A 23452-nucleotide genomic window follows, 5' to 3' on the forward strand; every position below is an offset into this window, starting at 1 on the left:
AAAGGGATTATAATGAACTTGATTACTTCTTCCTATAGCCCTAAATTCAAGGATCCCAAAAGACAGAACATTTCCATTAAACTAGCTCCAGAGCAAGGCTCTTCTATACATTTAAATAAAACCAGTCAAGTGTTAACATCAGTTATTCCACTGTAAATATGGACTTTCTTCAGTGATAGATTTTTTCCTAAATTCACAGTGGTAACAAAACAGTTACCACTGCCCCAAACAGCTGATTTATATGCCAAATAATAGGGTGGAGTAAATGCCACTTAGGGCCAGATCTATCAACTTTGCTCGTACAAACAATCACATTGATTTAAACAGGATCAATCAAGTCAGCAGGATTCACTCAGGCAATGCCTGTTAGCAGTCGGAGCAGCACTGCGGGGAGAAACGGCTTGTGCTGGGGGCCCGATGTCCGAGCTAGCAGTGCAGTGGAGAGAGGATGTTATTCCAGCTGAGCTCACGCTCGGTCCCACAGCTGCCCATTATCAGCTGGAACAAGGAAAGTAAATAGGAAATTCACCTCAATAACGTTCTCCTGATCCCAACTGAAACACAGATGTGGGCACATCCCCAGAAGGCCCCAGGCCTGCCAGTCTCTCATGTGCATTGTCATGGTTTACTGAAGAAAAGAGGTTGGGGACTGATCTTCCCAGTTCACCACCAAGTGCTGGGTCATTCCCATGACTGGACTTGTTCAGGAGATAGCCACCAGCTATATGCACTTAACCTGCTTAGAAACCTATATTGTATGTGTATTTTGGGGTACAGACTGATGCAGAAAGTATGGCTCAGTGAAAGGTACATCCCTCCATGAAAGATGCCAAGGAGGAACTCGAGGAAGGACAAGAGTTTTACCTCTGACCAAAGGAAAACATTGTTTATTAACCAGTTAAGGGCCAGAAATTATTCCTACTATGGCTATATAATACTTACGTATGTATGGAGGGGAAACAGTCTTTGACCTAACTAAGAGGGTGGCAGGAGAGTCTCCTGTGAAGAGGAGATATTGCCTGGGACAATAAACCTGTGCAGATCCCCCAGGAGACTTGAGTGGTGAGATTGGCTCTGCTTATGTATGTTTTACACTAACTGGGTGATAACTAAGCCTTCACCTCCATGGGGATGGTGAGCCTAAACCAAGGCCCATGGGACAGGCAATAAACACCCGAGCTCCACTGGGTCTTCTCCACGGCATCCCAGGGGCAGGACTGCATGTCCCATGTCCCTTGGCAGCTGCACAGCCAGCATGTCCGGGGAGGCAGGACAGGCAGGGACATCCTCGGGCAATCCTGGGGAAAGCTCATGTGTCTGGGGAAAGGCAGAGCATGGGGAGCGTGGGAGCCTTCATCAGTGCTTGAATAGGGGCTCGGTTTTCCTAGGATATTTCCCAAGTGTATCCAATTGGTGTAATGCTGCTGAATTGTAACGACTGCCACCTAATCTGCATGAAACAGCATCGGTTCCACTTAACTGGGATGTGCCGGAGGGAGGCAGGGAGCCAAGCACAATTACATCACTACAAATTCCCGATCGTTGGCTCTTGCAATGCAGAAGGATCAAAATAAAATAGGGAAAAAAGTAAAGTGATGTCAATATCACTTGTTTAATAAGCTATTTTACCTCATTTTTTTCCAGCATTATAAATGAGACAGCTGCTTTGCTTTGTATCTCAGTACTCAACCAGTGAGCATACCCTTCAGCACCTCTGTTCCATGTTTCATTGCCAAAATAATGGTAGGAGACAAGCCAATGGAGGCACTCCAGTACCAGTATACAAGCAGTCACAGCTTCCAAGAAAGACAGAAATGCAGAAAATTCTTTTAAAAAAAATACACACACACACACAGAGATATATATATTTTGTTTTCTTACTGCCTACTGTGAATCTTTAGAAAAGTTAATATATTGATTATTTTCACCAAGGACATGCCAATCATTTAATCAATGCATTTAGATATTTCCAGCTACTGTGTCTAATTTCTCTGCTGTATTTTACAGTTCTTCTGCCTTCAACTCAGCTAGAAAATACAACTCTGATGCTGTTATGGCTATTTGTGATTTATATGTCAAATCCACTTTCAAGTTCTTAAATTCTTTTCAAAACAGTTTTCAACAGATAGTGGAACCATTGGTCTATGTTCTTAGTTAAGAAATGATTGCTTTAAGATAGTGTCTCAAATTCTATCTATTTTAGCATCTCCTTTGAGGCTCCTCTCCAATAGCAGATGTTTAGGCCAATTGATTACTCTGCCACTCCCTCAGGAGAGACTCTTATTTCTTCCATGCTTGTTACAGATTTTTAGCTGTTCAGTATAATATATAGATGTGCAAGTACACATTTTTTCTTTATACAAATCCTTTAGCTTGTAGATGACTTTTAGTATCTGTCCTCATCAGACATGAAAGGTTTATACACTTACACGAAGTACTGTAAATTCACAGTAAATTATAGGAGTAGGTGACTGAAGATACAGTCCTTTGAGATCCAAAGTATCTTTAGGTTCCTGTGGGCTTTCTCAGGACATCATGGGCGCAAGATCTCACCAGAGCAGGCTTCTGTGGTTGCATAATTAAAAGCACAATGCGTGGCTGTCCTTAAAATCTAAGCTATTAGGAGAGTTTGTGCATATAACGATTTGGTAGGCTTTCAAATGGTATCTATGATTTTGGAAGAATAATCAAAAATGATGAGCGATGTATTAACAAGATCTAGATGTATTATTTTTATTTTATTACTGCAGTTTCTCATCTAGAAGAAAGATTTCTGTAGATCATACATACTGAGATTGATGTAGTTTTATCTTGGATCTAATTAATTGTTCTGATTTGTGTTTTTTTGTTTTTTAATTTTGCATCTTTATTCAAATATTTTTGAAGTAGCCAGATTAACATAGTGTTTAAAATTTTCACTGATCAAAAGATGATACTGTGAGTTTTGATTCTGTCATGACAGCAAAAAAATGCAGTAAGACACAAAAATTCTTTGCTTTTTTACGTGTTTGTTTATGTTCTGTCACTATTTCTCCTCCGTTAATCCTAGTTTTTTCATCTACCTCCTTAGTAACCGATTGAATCACTCGGCTTTCAGAAAGTTGCCTGTCTGGATAAATTGAGACAGAAGCCTGAACCATTCACACTCTCCACACTACAGCCAATAATGAGATTGTTTACAAATTATACTACAATGTGCAAGATCTCATTTGATTATACCTTAACTATTCTGTTTTTCCCTCCCTACCTCACAGATGATGGAAATGCTTAGAACAAGTTAAGGTAGTATGACACAGACTAATGTAAGTGTGAGCATGGCATCCAGGGGACAAGCTGTGAAATGTTTGCGCGCTTCTGCCAAAATACATTGCATGGCTTTCTGCTGTTGTCTCGTGTTTCTGATGTTAGGCAGCATGTTCAGCAACATGTAAGCATTTCGTCTGATATTTATATTCCCAGCTTTGGTTTTGTATAGTCTTAATAATCTGCCTTTTTCAGTAGCTTGTGGCAGCTGCTAGTGGCAAATCTGCAAGCTGTGTGTGTTATTCTCAAGTAATGTTCAGAAGTACCTACAAGGATCAGGGCCCCATTGGATATGGCTGTTTAGAAATCCACTGTAGAAATGTTGAAGTGTGCAATTCAAATGGGTCAGAAACAGTATCGACACTTCTTCTGTGCTTGCTGGTGGAAAGCAGCAGCTCCCAGTTTGCCTTTTCTAGAAGTCAAGCCTGGTACTAGTGCAGCTGGCTGCTGCGTACAGCTTTGCTACCCACATCTGTGCCTTTGCAATGTGAATGCTTCGTGACGACTCCGCTGTTGTCAAACTCTTACTTCATGTGACAGATGACACATTGGAATTAAAAATGTTATGTTTTCACAGTACTCTGTTAAAAAAAGACTACTGTGGGCAAATATGATGTTCTCCTGTGTTTATATACTTCTTTTAATCTTAGTGTATGTAATGCTTATGAAGGTGAGACCAATCACAGCATCTTGAAACATACTTACCCACACAGGTCTTCTGGTGCTGCCTGGTATTGCGAGACAGAACTCAGTTATTCCCTGCCTGGGTTTCTGTTCACTTGGGATTGCCACTCATACTTCAAGCACATTATGGTTTTTTGTCATGAGGATGGTCAAATATTGACCAGGTTGCCCGGCGAGATAGTGTCATCTCCATTGTTGGAGATAGTCAGAACTTGACTGGACATGACCCTGAGCAACCTGCTCTAGTTGGACCTGCTTTGAGCAGGGAACTGGAATACGTGACCTCCAGAAGTCCCTGCCTACTTACAGTTGTCAATGACTCTACAATTTCATGACTGTATGGGTGGGGAGTGGAATGAGGCCACCAAAATAACTTTCACTATGCTGTAAGCTACCATTTGAAACCAGATCACCAGAGATCAGTGTGCTGGTCACTGTTCCACTTTTCTGGATAATAAAATGGAGATTATCAGATGCTGGTTATTACTCTCAGTATACCCAGTTCAGCCACTTGCAGCTGAGCTACACATGTAGGCATTTGTTGTATTTTCTTACCATGCAACAAAAATATCTCTTCAATCCATTGCACCCAATATGTGTAATATGTGTGGAGTTACAGCATGTGTTGTGTGAGAACAGGATGACTTATCAGAAACATATCTACTTTTGAATTATTGGAGCTATGCCAGCTGACACTGACAGCTGTCTACGTGATGCTTTTATAGCTTCTCTCAAGTTTCCCATGTAAGATCCCTACCTCTGTTCCTAAGACAGTAATGATTAGACTGTCAGAGCTGAGAAAATCCACCTGGCGAGCAAGGTCACCTTTGCTGTTCTCAGTAACAAAGGAAAACACCAGGCTAACGAGGCTAAGGAAGTCCTAATTAACGTCAATGGTGAACTCAAAGCTAGGGAAAAATAGCACTGGTAAAATAAGTCTCTACAGAGGTAAGATTGTTTTTTGAAACCATTGTAAAAGAAGCCTGGAAGCTGTATTTTCAAATATGGTTAGTGCTGGGGATGGGTTGCAGAAAAGAAAGGGAGTCAATAACACGTTTGTGATTTCCCTGCCTCCTTCTACTTGGTGAGTTCCTGCCAGCAGTCAGAGCCTCTGAGACTCAACTGAGGCTCCGAGGCAGGAGCACCATAGATCTCTGTTCCCACCTGCCAAAAAGTCACCATACTCCTTCTTCAACTCGGCCCCTTCGCTCCCCAAGAAATGTGCCTCCTCAGGGAAGCTGGAGCCATGACACACACGCAGAGCTGGGCCACCCCACAACCTCCCACCTCCTCCCCTTGCTGGCAGGAGACCCACCTTCCCCCATCCTGCACAGCAAAACAAAACGACAGCCAACATCTAACCACAGTTGTCGTGCATGGTAAATGGATGTCCCACAGACTATTTTTGGTAGGAGCCAACTCACAGATCTGTCTCTAGCACCACTTAAGGATCCTGAATTTGCCTTTGAGTCTTGCTGCACTGTGCCACTGTGACAAGAAATAGTCTGTCCTCCCAAAGCACCCAATTAAGCATTTTTGCTCCCATTTTCTTCTCCTAAACTACTCTTAGTCCAAAGTTCAGATTCCCAGAATTGGGCTAATTCCCCTGGTTGCCGCCTCCTCGTCTCAGCTCTCTGACACTCATTACAGGATTGCTGCAACCAGCCGTCTCTCAGACACCCCTATCCAGCAGAGAACTGCTGAGCCGTGCAACGTTTCAGCCTATTCATTTGTATAATCTGTGTGTTTCACTCTGATCTCCTTACTCAGCCATCTCTGGTTTCTGTGTCAGCCTGGTGCTGCTGGAAGAACCCCGAGTTCGCCACTGATTTCCCTTGCATGGCAGGGATGTCTCCAACTCAGTTCTCGCATTTTACAAGTGTGAGGGAGTAGTCCATAAATGAGCGTGAGTATTTTTGGTTTCCAGTGCCCGTATGTGGATAATAGCACCTGCAATCATGTTTTACATTCCAGAAAGAAATATTCAAATCAGATATGATGAACAAAAATCCCACAGCCTTTTCAGCAGTGGGGAGAATGAAGCAGAGGAAACAATTCCCTAAGGGTACTGTGAGCTTCCAGTGTTGGAGAGCCTTAGGGACAAATTATTCAAACACATCAGAAGTGACACTGGTGCAATTAGCCTACCCTGGGAGAAGGACTGGTCTGCATGACCTCCTGAAGTTCTCTCCTGCTGTGTTTTTGTATGATTGTGTTATTTTAAATGATGTTAACAGCCTCAGCCACAAAATTTAATCGCTGTTCTAAATTGCACATACGTATAAGTGGCTGGCACCGGGACACAAATTCACCAGTAAGAGAGGACAGACCTGAAGAACGACTGCAGACTGTTGAATGTCAATATCTCCCTCTTGCACACATACACACAAGGGTATAAGTCCACCGCACAGTGCTTCTGCCTGTTAGCATAAGAACAGGCCAATATTACATGCTCAGCCGACTCCAGCAGTGTCCACAGAGCCAGCCATCATGGCCCACTGGATCATGCTCTCATGTGTTCCTCTGCAAACCCTGTTGCCTTGGCTGGCCTTCTCTTCGAGCCTCAGAGCATCCATCTTTCACCAAATCCTGCACCACAGTTAACCTTCTCCAGTTAGGTCATTCTGAGCAAATGACGGAAATAGTTTTTCTAATGACGTACGGTGCAATTTTATCCCTCACATGAAGGTCAAATCCTCAGAAAACTATTCACAGACTGCCATCATTGATCAAAGTGGTCTTCTACAATTTCATTCAACCTTCAGCCACACACATCTCTGACTATATCAGATTAGGAGACTGGTTTCCAACATCTCTTCCAGGTGGCTTCTCTCTGCAGTCTTTCAGTAACAGGAACATGTGCCTTGGGATTTACCGTGACATCCTCTGTGCTTCCCAGGCTGGGACATAGCTCCTCACAGTGACGCTGGGTGGCCGTGAATCTGTCAACACTGCTACTGCCTACTGCTTTATCTGCCCAACAGCAACATTAAGTAAAAGACAGTGCTCTCTGAAATGATCACTGTCCAACTCACTTGCCTACTGTTCAGTTTTCTCTGTTCCCTGTGTTTAGATATTCTCTGCACCATGGAGCTAGGCATGCCCTCACCAGGACATTTCTCATCTCATGCCCTAGTCCCTGGCAGTTTTTTGCTGCTAGATACTTTTACTGGTCTCCGTCATCTCCACAAGGTCTTCTACCCCAACATTTCTACTTGACCCGTCCTGTCATGCTCACTCAAGTTGCTGTTGCAGTGCCACCTTTGGGGCTCTGGGATCCACCCACAACAAAAAGAGTAACACACCATGTCTTCCTCTGCTCCCACCTGCTGTTTTCAGCCACGTGCTGATCCCCTCCAGCATTACCAACTTTGAGCTCAAAGTCTTATTATTCAGGGAGTAAACAAGAGTACATGTGTTTATCACCAGAACAGCGCATGGGCCCAGCTCGCCTTTTCCTGATGCTCATATTGCTCGCAACCCAAAAGAACAGTGCTTTTTAACTTTAAGCAAAAGCATGCTCTACTCATTAATTTTTGAAAGTGTGGTTATGACTCAAGCAAGCAGTGCAGTCCTGGGCAGTGTCCATAGCCCATCCAGCATATTAATATGGCTTCAAGGGATGTGAAAGAGCTTTATGCAAATAGGAACATGAGAGAGACGCTGGACCCAGCCCAGCAAAGCACATTGTTTCCTGGAAGTGCGTAAGGAGCCGTAACAAGTTCAGCAGGATGATCCATGGACTGAGAGGTGTGCTCCCATCTAAGTGCATTGCTGGCTGAGGGCCACAGACAGACTTGCTCCTGAAAGCGCATGGGACAGCTGGGAAAACGAAATGGAATACCAGTGCCTCCCTTGCACAAAGACTATCCAAATTCCCAACGTGTGAAAATCGTAGGGTCTTTATCAAAGACATTGAAAAGCTCAGCTGACCTCAAGTTTTCCGTCCCTCAGCAGATCAGAGTTATAACCCTTCATTAGGGCTGGCCAACCTTTCTGCATCATGAGTCCCCAAAATGCCAACCTTTTCCTATGGCCAACAGCTACCAGGCAGACCATGAAGATCTGAAGCAGGACAAAGATCTTGGGCTTGTTCATAGGCAAGAAGGCTTGTTCATTGTCCCTCTCCAATGCTCACTATGGAAGACAGCTTGGCTGGGCTTGTGTCTGAACCCCACCTGTTCTAGCTGTGCTGGTATCTGCAACCCCAAAGCCTGCCCTACCACAGGGACTCCTGTGTCAGGTGGATGCTGTCAGTCCCATGGGAACCACAGGGCTTGGGAACCAGGGCTGAATCCGCCATCAAACATAGCCAAAGGATCAGAAGTTATCTGCTGTCTTAAGCATTGCATTTGCTGTATATCGTTGGCTTCCTTCATAACGGCAGCAAGTGATATCCTTTCTCTGCATTAAGACTACCCAAAGAATTTAACAGACAGAAACCTAGACAGACCAGTAGCATCTTACAACCTGGCAATATATTAACCTGGCAAGTTATTATACAGGAGTTGAGCTAGAACTGGCTGATGCTGTTGCACACACTGCTTTACCTGTCTCCCTGATGAACAGCTATTTTGGATTCTCCAGTTGTTCAACACGCTTATCTTTAAGAGCATTTTCTTATTTCTTAAAATGTATTTCCCTTTCACAGTCCTATTGACAATCATGCTAGCACCATGAGACCTCAAGTGCTCATCTTCCTAATCACAGCATTTTCAGCAGAAAATGATCCTCTGAAAGACTAGAGACAAAAAAGACTCTATACTGGTGCCCATGGAACCAGTTCTTTTCCCATTCCAGATTTCTATTTCATATCAAAATGTGCACTGGAAACCATACCTCCTGCTGTAGAGAACCACCTTCAGCAGACTTGGAGCGGCGTAAAGGGTAATTAATAGGTTATTCCCATCTCTAACCTCTGTGACGCAATTACAAAAATTGCAAAATGCAAGAATCTTTCCCTGCTGGCAAGTGAGATCTGTCATTAATTTTGGTCCTCACTAGAGGGGGAAGGGTGGTTAAAGGCAAGGAGAGCATGTACCTCTTTACCTCCCTTTGTCAACCAGCAAGAAAAGGCAGCAGGTTTTTTTCATTTTGGTATTGGCTCAGGACAGAGCACCACCATATGCATGCCAAGAAAATGCAGAAAAAAAGCAATTTCACTGAAATTAAGACATACAGCTATCTTCAGCATGTTATATATTGAGGGGAGGGCAGTCATTCTCCAGAATGCCTGAAGCCAGCTCTGAAGGGAGAGCTCATATATTCTCAGAGGTGCTTGAGCTCAGATCAACTCTGAGGGGGAGAAAATATTGCTTCCATCCAGTTCGTGCCAGAGGAGATCTCAAGAAGTAAATCAAAGGGCACTAGGGACAAATCTTTGATAAAAGCATATCAAAACTTTGTTTAATTTGTTTGCACTGCTGTTGTAAAGCAGACTCACTGGAGACAATGTGATCTACAAATGGAATATGTTACTAAATCAGGACACAACTTACTGGAAGGATAAGTAATGATTTCATCTAAGTCATTACATCTCCATATCAATAGCGTATCTCTGTGGAGATCGTGCTCACCTCTGGCTGAATATCATATAATCCCTGTAGGACAGACTGTAGGTGCCTGACTCAAGGAAATGACAAACCTAACCACCCAAAAATCAGTGGGTCAGATGGTCCCTGGTTGAGATCAGATGTGCATAGATCCATACAATCAATGGTACGTGCAATATCCAGCACATAATCCCTTCAGTTTGTAACATTTGCTTCTGCCCAGATATGTGGGAAAGGGATGCTTGTTATGACAGCAGAGAAAGGGGGTGTTTCTCTTGAATACAGGCATATTCATGTCTGACACATCCCAGGCACATTCTCATGGGGTCGGTGCGCAATACAGATTGGACCAAGTGATCATGCGTCGCACAGTTGGTGAGTCTGTGCATGTGCACCTCCAAGCTGCTAAACTTTTGGGGCAAATATCCGAAATCCTCAAATGCTGCCCCAGGCAGCATTTCTGAACAGAGCAAGAGTATGTGTACGTGCGGGGCTGCACCAGGTTAAAAATCCGGATGTTGGATAGCTTTTCAGACAGCCTTGCTTCCTCCTTGCATCTCTCATCTTTGTCCTTCATACTGCCAGTCTATTTGGTACTCTTCTTCCATTACCTGCTTTGATGCAGCTGTTGTCCACGCTCTTCCTAAATCCTCCTCCTTAGCAATGCCAACTTGTGGAAACTTCCTTCATTCTCCCAGAGTCTCCATCTTTGTCTGTTTTGTTTTTTAACAAACAGAACCTCCCTCTTCTGTAGGCAGGTCTCCACTCTCCAGGACAGTAATGCCAGACGGTTTCATTTAACTATACAGATATAGCTAAAACTGACCCCCTTATCTTACCTCACATGCCTACCCTGTTTGATCGTAGTTGGGAAACCTGTTAGCTTCTGCATCCAGGCAGCATACACCCTCAGTGTTCTTTTCAACATTATCACCATCTTCCCTCTTCTCTCCAGACTGATGCTGTCATTTAATCCTGCTGACATTCCCTCAAGAGCATCCTACAAAAATATCTGTTATTATTTGTTCCCACAGTAAGGCCCTGATAGCTTCATCCTCAGTATCCACGACCTCTCTTCTTGCCCTCTTGATGCTCACCTTGTCTTCCCTCAAAATGTCACAGCTAAAATCGATTCCTTGCATCAATTCCTTAGCAAATCACATCCTTTCACTGCTTCACCTTCATCCTCTTTGTCAAGTTCATCATCCAACCTTTCAAAAGTGTCCATAAAACTACTATGGCTTTTCCTGCTTATCTCCTCCTTCTCTCCAGACTACCCATTTCCCCTTCCTTCATGGTGCCTCCTTCTCCCGTCTCAGGCCTCCTGCAACACGAAACCTCCTCCCACAGTGCCACCAAAGAGACTTTCAAGCCATACCAATCTTTGAGTTTTCCGTAGGTTTGAGCCATTTTCAGGAAATCAGGCTTGTCTGTGCTATTTTCAAGTCATCCTTTGGTCTTCCACCTATTTCTGCCTCTGGTGTTGAAGTATTGCCTTTGATGAGACACATGCAATAACTCTCTTGCTCTATAGTCCTCTGCAAAGTATGTGTGGGGCAGCTGGAGGAGAAATCAATGCCATGCTCCTGCCCAAGTTAGCCTTGTTTGAATTTACCTCAAAGTAAACGAGAGTCAGTCTTCATCTGCTGTTTGTTTTTGTAGCAGGGGACCTACAGCTCATGCTGAGCTGAAAACATCCTTTTTTGGGGGGAGACCCAGCTGCTGCATGTTTCCTGCCTCCATTCTAAATTATTAGGAATGAAGAGTATTTAAAATGCCTGTAAAAGACCCGGCATTACGTTAAAATTATATTGAGGAAAAGATTCCTCTGGAAAGTGAAAAGGAATTTATGAATTAGATTTGGTCAGGGAAAGTGTCTCAGGATGTCTATGTCCACAATTTTTTTTTCCCAGGGGAAAAAATAAAGGAAAGTGACAGTGTGACCACAAGATACTGTCTGAGTAGACTCTATTGAGCAGAGTTTAGCATACTACCCACCATCCAGAGGACATTCATTCATCTCTACCTTGTATATGGTGCTTGAGCTGGATATAAGGCTTAAAAATATTTACTGTAACCCACGCAATTTCCCTGAGCAGCTTATTTCAGCTCTCTGATTTACAAAAAAATTATTTGCCTGACAGCAGCCACCTCTGAAGTAGTTTGTAATTAATATGTGCATTTTCAGATTCCTTAAAGACAATGTTCATAACAGATTAGAAAGATCAGAGATGCCACAAAGTTTTCTAAATAACAAGAATTAGTTGTGATTAAATATATCAGTGTAGAGTGGCAAAGAGACTTCTCAATTAGATATCAAAGTTAATAAACAAAAGGAGTACAGCTGTTTTATACTGATGATTTAAGAAAGCATGCGCAAGAGTAATTCATTCAAGTCTGTGACCAGAGTACGTGTATGTGGCTGGCAATTTTGGGTGCCCTACACTAGACTTAAAGGGTTAAGTTTTTAGAACCTGGATATTCGGGCTTTTTTTTTCAAAGCTGAAGATGCTAAAAAAATTACATCCAAAATTAGAGGGTTTGAAAGGGCTAATTCCATTTTGCCAATGATGTCAGCCATGATGGACGTTATATCCTGCAGCAAAGATTGTCAAGTCATTTGTAATAGGTTTTCAATAATGTTGCAAAATATGTGCAAGTCGTAACTTAACTGCATTGCTTGTACATTTTATGTCTAATTAATTATAGCTTGTATAAAATATTGTGATGCTCCATTCACATGCTTAGAATTTAATTAATTTGTAGTTTACATGCCTCTAATAATAAATATTTCTCCATGATCTTGGTCCAGAGACTTATAAAAGTGCACAGCTTCTCATCACCTTTAAAGGCAACTCTATCAGTGACAGTGGTAAAGTTTACTGAGTCCTACAAAAACTGCCTCCTTCACATAACCTTTGATGAGCATGTTGTATGAAAGGTAACAGGCAGTATTTATAGACTACCCAAGGAAACAAAAGCACAGGTTGCACTCAGACTCCCTTGAAAAGCCTATGAACCAGGTAGTAACTTGCCAGTGCTGGCCTGAGGATTCATATTAGTGCAGTAAATAGCAAATGTCACTTCCCAGGTAGAAAATTTAACACAAAAAATCATCCAAGTTGGCTGAATACACTTCATCCTAGTGATGTGCAGGGTATGACAGTCTCCTCTTACTACCTGTTGGGATAGGAGCTGCTTTTCTAATTAGAGCATCCTGAAGACTTATTCCAGCCTCTTTTCATGAACAGTATACTCAGTCAGTCAGTCAAATATGTTTTTAAACATTGTCTGATAGAAATATCTTGGAAAAAACATTAATATTTTGCTTGGAGGAATAAAAAAACACTGACCATATATTCCTTTGGCAGGATTTGCTAAACACTGTGCCATTATAGAATAATAAAGTCATGTTTCTTGCTAAGGATAGCAGCTGTCTGGAGGAACCCAATTAGGTAACTTGGCCAGCTAATCAGAAATCCTCATGTTCCTATTTTTGCTCACCACCAATGACACTACCAGAAGGTGCAGCAAACTGTTTCCATGATCCGCAGAAAGTTTCCCTCTCTGCTTTAGCATGGGGCACACACAAGATCACTGTAAGCCATGCTGTTGGGACTGAGGGACCAGCCTTTTTTTCCTTTTAAATCTGAAGCCACACACACCGCTTGCAAAATTAATGACCGAGTGGATGAGTGTTGTCTGCTGGGGAGTTAGAAGTGAGGTCAATGCTGATTCACCCTCAGGAGAGGAAGGTGGTTTAGTAGTTGACAGAGTGCCTTGGGCTGCGGGTTCAGGCCAGGCAGGCAGCAATATGTCCTGCGTGACCTGGACTTCACTTGCCCGTAGTTCCCCCTCTGAGACTGTACGTGCTAAATGGGTTCACAAAGCAGCTGGATATATTCATGGAAGAAAGACTTGCAGGCCCTTACGTGCAATGATGCCTATGCTGCAAATTGTTGGAGGATGGTACAATATTTTGGGGAAACATCCCTATGGCTTTCCCTGTCCTTCTGCTCTACCCTAGAAATCCACTGCTGGCCACTGCCAGAAAAAAAGTACAGACTGAGAGGACCTCTGGTCTGACCTTACACATAAAAGGGGAAAGCTGTGTTTTCCCACCTGCCTGGGGAATGCCTGTTGCCTGGGGAGGGAGCACTGCCACCCTGGCTTCTCTGGCTGCCGTGGACCTGGCCCTTTGCGTGCCCTCGTGCTCTGTATTTATCTCATTACAATATTTATACCATTACCATTACAGTAACGCCTCATCAGGCCACCCCATCACAGAGCAGGAGCTCCCAGTAGTGCTGGCTCAGCAGAACATCCCTAGTGCAAAAGCTGAGCCCAGGTCACTCTTGCTCCCAGCACTGTGTCACTTCTTTCTCCTGCAGTAGAGATCTCCGTTTTACTAACTTGCACAACAACCAGATTTATTTGCCAGAGTTACAAAATATATGAGCTGATACAACAACCAGTTTCCACCAAGGCTGCAGGAAAAAAGGTTGTAACTTTCTATCAGAGCCACAGCTCCATCAGAAAATGGGAGGTTTTGCATGAAGGAAGCACAACACGTAACCACTTAATAAAAACAACCCGAGCCCACCAGGGAACTGGCAGAATTTACAGGCGTTGTGCTGGGAACAGCAATCCAGCCCTTGCGGTCAGCACAGCACCGTTAGCAAACACACAGAGTAGTTAATATTTTGAGGTTGTTTTAGCTTCATTTGTGTATCTTGATAGGTGACATTTCCAAGACACTACAAGTCTCTGCTGAGTTGGACCTATTATTAATTGTGAACATGCAGCTGAACTTTGCAAAATCCTTACATGACAGAGAAATAAAGAAGCAAAGTTCTCAGAGTCATTTATGCAAGGAAGGTTATTCCCCAAGGTATTTTATCAGCCTTCCAGTCCCATTGAACCAGAGGCAATTACCTTGTGCTGCTGCTACAAAAGTGGATCTGGATCTGGAAACCTACCTCTGCCTTGACCAGGGGTCAGCTCCCTGCCCTTTGCCCAAGTCCATTTTATCACTCATTTCTGTTATTGCAGCTAAACATGGGTGGGATTTTTCTCCTGGGTGATGTTCCTGGCAGGTATAACCTCGTGTGGACTTTTGTTCCTCGCTGGCTCTCTGGCTGCCCAGCTGTCAGCCGTGGGGATGCCCATATGGTCTCTTCCCTGATGGCGCTCCAGCAAGGAGAGCCAAAATCCTGCAGGGCAATCAGCACTGTCCCTACTTCCAAGCACGCTGCAGATGGCCGTGGGCAAGATTCTAGCCAGAGCCAGGCCTGCAAAGGGATAAATGGAGAACTGTCATTTGAAACACTGATGTAAGGTAGGAGCTGGGCAACAGGTTTCATCAGAGTTGCGTTTGGAGCTGCTGGCTACTCAGGTGGATGGGCCCACAGCAGCTGTAAGGGGCAGCTGAAAGAGCTTTGGAGTAACACCTGTGAACAAGTGTCTCTGAGAGTCCTGCAGACAGTTCAATGTAGGGAACTTCATGATGGCCACATATGGAAACAACCTTTGCAATTGGAGCCCTCCTGAAAAAGCTACCGAGGACAAACTCTCCCCCCCAGCATCGTGCTTGCCCAGCTCTTCACCACAAGGAGCACAGGGAAAGTCCTGAGAGGCTTAAAGCTGTTGTTACCCAGAATGAGACAAAGAGGGGAAAAAATGTACTAAACAGTTGTTTCAGCAGCTGACTGTTTTGGTTTCTTAGCAACTGTGGGAAAAGAAGTTGCTTGAGATCTGAGCTATCTGGTCAAATCCAGAAGGCATCCCTCCATGGAGGACCACCTTCCTCCTCTGCTCATCAGCACAGGGAAACTGCGCGGCTGGTGGGAAGCCCTCCCTGTGCGGGGGAGGACGGCTGTATTGTGTGTGTGTGGCACGGTTTTGGTAGCAGGGGGGCTATCAGGGCGGCTTCTGTGAGAAGCTGCTAGAAGCTTCCCCCATGTCTGACAGAGCCAATGCCAGCTGGCTCCAAGACAGACGTGCCACTGGCCAAGGCTGAGCCCATCAGTGATGGTGGTAGCACCCCTGGGATAACATGTTTAAGAAGGGGAAAAAGTTACCGCACAACAGCAACTGCAGCCGGAGAGAGGAGTGAGAATATGTGAGAGGAACAACTCTGCAGACACCAGGGTCAGGGAAGAAGGAGGGGGAGGAGGTGCTCCAGGTGCCGGAGCAGAGATGCCCCTGCAGCCTGTGGTGAAGACCATGGTGAGGCAGGCTGTGCCCCTGCAGCCCATGGAGGTTAACGCTGGGGCAGATATCCACCTGCAGCCCAGGGAGGACCCCACGCTGGAGCAGGCGGATGCCCGAAGGAGGCTGTGACCCTGTGGAAAGCCCACACTGGAGCAGGCTCCTGGTAGAACCTGTGGACCCATGGAGAGAGGAGCCCAGGCTGGAGCAGGTTTGCTGACAGGGCTTGTGACCCCTTGGGGGACCCACGCTGGAGCAGTCTGTTCCTGAAAGACTGCGCCCCGTGGAAGGGACCCACGCTGGAGCAGTTCATGAACTGCAGCCCGTGGGAAGGACTCACGTTGGAGCAGTTCATGGAGGACTGTCTCCCGTGGGAAGGACCCCAGGCTGGAGCAGGGGAGGAGTGTGAGGAGTCCTCCCCCTGAGGAGGAAGGAGCAGCAGAGACAACGTGTGATGAACTGACCGCAACCTCCGTTCCCCGTCCCCCTGCGCTGCTGGAGGGGAGGAGGTAGAGAAAATCAGGAGTAAAGTTAAGCCCAGGAAGAAGGGAGGGGTGGGGGGAAAGTGTTTTAAGATTTGGATTTATTTCTCATTACCCTGCTCTGATTTGATTGGTAATAAATTAAGCTAATTTCCCTAAGTTGAGTCTGTTTTGCCCATGACAGTAATTGGTGAGTGATCTCTCCCTGCCCTTATCTCAACCCACAAGCTTTTCATTATATTTCCTCTCCCTTGTCCAGCTGAGGAGGGGAGTGATAGAGCAGCTTTGGTGGGCACCTGGCATCCAGCCAGGGTCAACCCACCACAACGGCAAACAAGCCCACCTCTCTCCGCTGAGGGACGAGGAGACAAACTGCCCATCAGAGTCTGTGGTTCCTCCAGACGTGGAAAGGTTGCTTGGGGTTAGACTGCTTTTCATTTTAATGAGCATGAAAAGGACGGGGAAATCTTGCACTAACAGCTGCAATCAGTGACATTCCCAAGTTGCACCCAAAATAGGAACCGCAGCAGCGGAGAAGTCAGACTGGCTCCTCCATGCCTCGGTGTCAGGACAGGGCCAGAGGGGAGCAGGAGGATACTCCTGCGGCTCTGGGCATCAGCCACTCAAACTCTGCAAACTAAAAATGAGCCTGATGGCTTGGTGCAGCAAGAGCCCAGCGTCCTCCTGCGCAAGGCACTCGCCTCCTCTCCTGGCAATGCAGGTGGCTCAGTTACAGCATCCTTCAAAGGTTGCTGTTTTGTGATCACGGCTTTTGAGTGCATGAAAAGCTGTTTACGGCTGTTTTCTCAGTGATCAGCAGTGTCAGTGTCTCACAAGTCCCTTGAGCAAATCCACAGAGAGAAAGGGCTGATTTTTGCCAAACAGTTTCAGATCTCAATGAGCGTCTGCACTAGAGGAGGTTTCGGCACTGGTGCAGGGTTTGTGCAGGTCTGGAGCGGCCATTTCGTTGTTTTGGTTTCTCAGGGACAGTGTTTAAATCGTTTAAATTTATGCTTGTTACTGACATACTAGCCGTGCTCATTGCTAATAGCTTATTTCCATCCATACTAACACTATCTCATTCATTCAGATATAAGTATGAGAATGCTGACCTGTAGTTAATCCTACACATCCCTGACTTTTAATTTAATGACTATTAAATATTAATGGGAGCAGAGAGTGGAAGTCAGATCACCTTTTCAACAGCTTAGTGTCCCCATCGCCAGGCTACAATGTCATCCTTGATCTTGCTTTTTTATTCCCTTTCTCCCAGTTTCACTTACAGGACAAAGCAAGCTGCATTTTATAGAAGACTTTGCAGGCAAGCAACTTGTGCAAGGATTAGAGCTGAACAAGGATCTCCCAGCTCCTGGGTGGACGTTCAAACCACCACGCTGCTGGATAAAAAGGGGGTTGTTTTGTCCAGATCCCAGGAGAGGGCCCTACACTCCACCCCAGAGGCTGTGCTAGAGAAAAGGGGAATGCACACAGACATCCGTGACCTAGATCCCCCCACTGATGCTGTGCAGAAAGTAATTCAGTATTCAAGGGGAGATGTGGAGGGTGCCTGGTGGTTACAGCCCTCCCCAGGGCATGGGAGCACTGGTCATGGATCTACCAGGATCTACCTGTGCATAGTCCATTAAATAAACTACGGTCTAGTGCCAAGGGTGGACGCAGAGGCTCTGGTGCAAGCCTTTGCCACTTAAGTGCCGTGTGCCTTGTTGTGTTCCCAGCCTGGTGGTGGGAAAACTCTCCTGGCTGGCCTGGGGTACAGGAGTGAATCCTCCCTTCCAGAGGAGAGAGCTGAACATCACCCTTTCAGTTTTCTGATGAGTATTATAACATCTCGATTCTCACAGGAAGCACCATAGCTTCTTCTGGTCATGCTTCAACAAAAGAAAGCCATGTCTCCCACATGACCATCCAGAGAACATTTCATTTTCAAGCCTCTAAGTTTTGGGACAGCAGAGGACAGTGGTGGTGTAGGGATCTCTTTCTCTGCATCTTCCCATGCCTTTCTTTCTCATGGTCTTTTCTTTGGCATCAGGCAGTTGTGACTACATGCGCACAACAGCCATATCTAACTGCCGGAGGTATTTGTCTGTGCTTAAATCTATGTATCTTCAGATGATGATATTTTTCTGATTATAAAGCTAATGAGATAAAGCAGAACTCAATCAAAGCAGCTGGGCTTGAAGTGCATTAATACTTAATACTACCTTTTACTATTGTAATTATGACTTATTTACTTTTTTAATTGCTATCTAGTTTACTTATCTCTATGAGAGACATTTCTCAAGAGTATCTTTCTGACTATAGTGTTTTATTTTTGCAGAAAAATGCAAGCATTTAGTGAGGTGGAAATTACTTCCTTATTATTTAAAATTAATTCAGTCTGTCAAAATGAGCTCATTGCCATGCACAGCACTTCCTTTTTAATTCAGTCTCAGCCTTTCTAGCAATTGAAATTCTGTGCTGAGATGATGTACATAGCAGGCTTTTTATACGTATTAAACCCTACATATTAGGAGGATTAAGGCTGCATATACATTTTAGAATAGGGCACATAATTATGAAACAAGTTTTGCAGCAGGGATAAAAGAATGTCAGTTTTCCATTGGTCTTGTAAACTGCTTTGCTAGCCAGGAATGAAGCTGCGAGGGTGCCTGATGGGAACAGAAGGGACTCTTGCCTGCTCCTGCAGGGCTCCAAATTTTGCTAAATCAGGACAAAAGTAGAGAAAATATTTACATATAAATAATTGGGATGCCAGTGCTCACTCCTTTTCTCCTCTTGGAATAAAAAAGAAGAGAATGGAAAGCAGAAGAGGACAGAGGAGATTGAAACTTGTGATGGGTATAGGAAGAGAAAACCTGAATGGGAGAAAAGTGCCTGTCACCTGTGGAGGGAGCAAAGAATCATAGAGTCATAGAACCATTTAGGTTGGAAAAGACCCTTAAGATCATCAAGTCCAACCATTAACCTAGCACTGCCAAGTCCACCACTAAACCATGGCCCTAAGCACCACATCTACCTGTCTTTTCAATACCTCCAGGGATGGGGACCCAACCACTTCCCTGGGCAGCCTGTTCCAGTGCCTGACTGCCCTTTCGCTGAAGAAATTTTTCCTAATATCCAACCTAAACTTCCCCTGGCACGGCTTGAGGCCGCTTCCTCTCGTCCTATCCCTTGTTACATGGGAGACGAAACTGACCCCCACCTGGCTACAGCCTCCTTTCAGGCAGTTGTAGAGACCAATAAGGCCTCCCTTCAGCCTCCTCTTCTCCAGACTGAACAACCCCAGTTCCCTCAGCCGCTCCTCCTAAGACTTGTGCTCCAGACCCTTCACCAACTTCATTGCCCTTCTCTGGACACGCTCCAGCACCTTGATGTCCTTCTTGTAGTGAGGGGCCCAAAACTGAACACAGTATTTGAGGTGACCATGGAAATTATTTTTCTATTGAGTGACTGAATCAAAAAAGTCATTAAAATTTTCAATCATTTGGGGCATACCAGAGACAAGACATTCAGTGTCAATCCTACCTCCAGGAAGGGAGGATCTGGTGAGTGATAGACATGGCAGTGTTACCTCAGTCCCTGGGGAGGTGATGGAGCAAATAATCCTGGAAATCATTTCCAGACACTAAGGATGGTGATTGGAAGTAGTCAGCATGGACTTACAAAGGGGAAATCACACCTGACAAACCTGGAAAACTTGTATGGCAACATGACTGCCTCAGTGGTCAAGGGGAAAGCAGTGGACATTGTTTATCTTGACTTTAGCAGGGCTTTTGACACCGTTTGCCATAACAACTTCACAGACAAGCTGATAAAGTGTGGGCTAGATAAGTAGACAGTGAGGTGGACTGAAAACTGGCTGACCTGGCAGGCTTGAAGGGCTGTGATCAGTGGTATAAAGTCTAGCTGGATGATGGGGCAGATAAAAAACTGGGAGAACTGGTTGATGCACCAGAGGGTGTTGCTGCTATCCAAAGGGATCGCAACAGACTGGAGAAATGGGTGGACAGGAACCTCATGAAGTTCAACACAGGGAAATCCCAAGTCCTGCACCTGGGGAGGAACAACCCCATGCACCAGTATATGCTGGGGGCCACCCAGCTGGAAACCAGCTTGGTAGGAAAGGACCTGGGATCCTAGTGGACACCAAGCTGACCATGAGCCAGAAACAATGGATTGGAGTTGCCGGAGAGATGCAGTGGTGAACAGGGGTGCAAACAGGTCTCCCTGAGGGATCACCACTGCAGAAGGGGAGATGTTGCAGCACATCTCACCTATGGTTGCATCGCAGCAGGAGGGTGGCATCTCCCACTAACGCTTCATCGGTCAATAAGAGCTGATGCAAATAAAGCTCTGTAAAATAAAGCCTAGTGGCAAGAGCAGCCAGCTTCCAACCCAAGTCTTGGGACTACCCATCCCAAAACCAGCTCCCTTGCCAGTGGGCACCAGTGCTAACACATTCCCCATCCCTGGAATCTAAAGCCTCAATAACTGCAGATGTGCTTTAACTTATGCTGCTTTGGTGGATGCTTCTGGTGAAATGGGCACCAAGGAACTGCTAAAGTGCCAAAACTGTATAGATAAGAGGCCGTGAGAAGACACCAGAGATTTCTTTCTTCCCATGTTCAGCACCGCCTTTGTCCCACCAGCTGTGGCATTCCCCCAGCAGCACATCCGAGGTGAGAAGCACAGCTGGGCTCTTACCTCCCTTTTCGCTTTTTGTCTCAGGTGTTTGTGACTAGCTAAGGATCGTGCCACCAAACTATTTTGGGGCAGCAAGGTGTTGGCTTTTGCAGATTTAACGCAAACTACTGTGAATCATCAGGAGCATTTTATAGATACCGTTTCTGAGGTTAAACAGACTGTGTTATAATTTAAAGTATTTAATCTGTGCATTGCAAAACAATATAGAAAAAAACCCCACATTTTTCAGATAAACTGGTAGATTTTGATCTTTTTTTAAGTCTAGTAACTTCAAAATATAGTTTAATGAAGGATCCTAAACCCGAGAAGTTATTATTTTTTTTATTTTGAACATTTAATAACAGTTGCTGGCATATTCCAATTTTACATTGCTTTGATTTATATTACGAGTAACATTAATTAATTTTCTTACTAATGCCACTTATTTTGAAATGACCAGTATTGCTGTGAGTGAGCTGGTAACTTTAAGTACAGCACTCCCCTCTAGTGGGTAAAATCAGCCCGTCCCGATGTTACAGGACCTGCCGCATCCTGCTCATTAGCACTGCCTGGAAATGAAAGCTTTGCTTTTCCCCCAGATATCCTGAAGACTCTGAGTCGATTTTATCTTTTTATGGTCTGTTATTTATTTGTGGTACGTTATTTTTGTTCTGAATTATAACGGGAAGGATAGAGGCGCACTCATGGGGGGTATGCGAGGCTCAAGTTCAGCTCCTACTTGTGCACCTTGGTGCAGAGCAGTAATTCCCTATGTGCCCTAGAAATCCTCCTGCTAAAAGTGTCATCAAAACTAGCAAATTTTGCTTGAAATACTTTATTTCCACAAAATATTTTGGAAGCTAAAATTATTTTTTAAAGACTCAAAAGGAGACTAGGCACTTCATGAAGGGCAAGTTCACCAGAGATCACCGTCCAGCTCCAGGCTCAGCAGCTCATCTAAACCTACTCAATATCCTTATGCACTGGCATTTTCTTATTCAAAATTATGCCCTTGTGTTGTGGTTTAACCCCAGTCGGTAACTAAGCACCACACAGCTCCTTGCTCACACTCCCCCCCAGTGGGATGGGGGAGAGAATCAGGAAAAAAAAGTTACACCTGTGGGTTGAGATAAAGACAGTTTAATAGCACAGCAGAGGAAGAGGAAATTAATAATAATAATAATAATAATAATAATAATAATAATAATAATAATAATAATAATAATAATAGAGTATACAAAACAAGTGATGCACAATGCAATTGCTCACCACCTGCTGACTGATGCCCAGCCCAGCCCTGAGCAGTGATCGCTGCCCCCCATCCAACAGTTTCTATACTGGGCATGACGCCATACGGTATGGCATAGCCCTTTGGCCAGCCTGGGTCAGCCCCCCTGGCTGTGCCCCTCCCAGCTTCTTGTGTGCTAGGCAGAGCAGGGGAAGGTGAAAAGTCCTTGGCTGGTGTAAGCACTGCTTAGCAACAACTAAAACATCAGTGTGTTATCAACATTATTCTCATCCTAAATCCAAGACACAGCACTATACCAGCTACCAGGAAGAAAATGAACTCTATCCCAGCCGAAACTAGGACACCTTGTAATGTTTCCCTGTTCTGTGATCAAGAAGCAGTGATGTTTAGGTTTTAGGAAGCCATTGTGGTCAATATAATAAAAATATAATAAAAATATAATAAAAATATAATAAAAAATATCCCCTCCCTAAAACCCATGTCTGCCCATTTGTTAACAGTTCTGCTATGCTGCAGCTATAACGAAGAACTGTTTCTAACACCCCCCCATCTCTTTTTTATTTTTCTCTTACATAATTGTGGTCATGTTTTTAATTAAGTTAAAATAGGATGTTGCACTGAGCTCCTCAACAGCTTCCTGTATTTTGTGATCTATCCCGTCAATCGACAGAAATCAGAGAATCGTCTCCACTGGTACCACGTGCACTGAGTGCAAGCCACGGATATTTGCATGAACAAATTTATCTCTTAAAAATATTTCTTCTTGACTGAAGCATAAATTGCCTTTACCCTAATGTGCTATATAATGAATTGCATTTGAAATATGTTTATTTTTAGCAAACAAATGCTAATGGGAACCTGCCGTTAAAATAGACAGTACAGTTGGCACAGAAATAAGGGCTGGGGAATCTTTCTTTCCCTGATCAGAGGAAATGCCCTCTGTGTAACTAAGTCATTTAGGGAGAAAGCATGATGTTCCTATGGAAGTTAGTCCCTTCATCTAGGGAAATTGCAAGTCACCACTTGTTACCTGAGCCCTGGCTTACAGAGAGCCTCTGTGGTCCAGCGTCTCCAAGGGGCTGTCATACCTCCTACAGGGGCGAGGGGTACAAGATGGAGACAGCGCCTTCTTCTTTTCCTGTCTCCCTGTTGGATGTCTGTGGACGCAATATGGGTTTTTAATGTGCCTCCAGCCGTGCCAGGCTGCAGGGAGTGAGGACACTTTGGTGGGGAGACCACTGTGGGGCCTCCAGCATCGCTGGCTCCTA

The 23452-nt window shown here is 44.6% G+C and overlaps 1 protein-coding gene across 2 annotated transcripts in view; it reads left to right on the plus strand.

The window, feature by feature from the left end:
* Positions 1–23452, plus strand: part of LHFPL3 (LHFPL tetraspan subfamily member 3) — a 263450-nt gene that overhangs the window by 224674 nt on the left and 15324 nt on the right. The window contains exon 3 of one of the 2 annotated variants that reach the window (XM_087768052.1): positions 3255–3302. The exons of the other annotated variant lie outside the window; for it this stretch is intronic. Within the exon in view, the coding sequence (XP_087624178.1) occupies positions 3255–3271 (17 nt within the window). The 3' untranslated portion in view covers positions 3272–3302. The remainder of the gene's footprint in view (positions 1–3254; positions 3303–23452) is intronic. 2 annotated transcript variants of the gene reach the window in all.

This window comes from Nipponia nippon, unplaced genomic scaffold (assembly GCF_047370975.1).
Source record: "Nipponia nippon isolate SJK-2023a ecotype South Korea unplaced genomic scaffold, ASM4737097v1 scaffold_3, whole genome shotgun sequence".
NCBI classification, from domain to species: Eukaryota; Metazoa; Chordata; class Aves; order Pelecaniformes; family Threskiornithidae; genus Nipponia; species Nipponia nippon.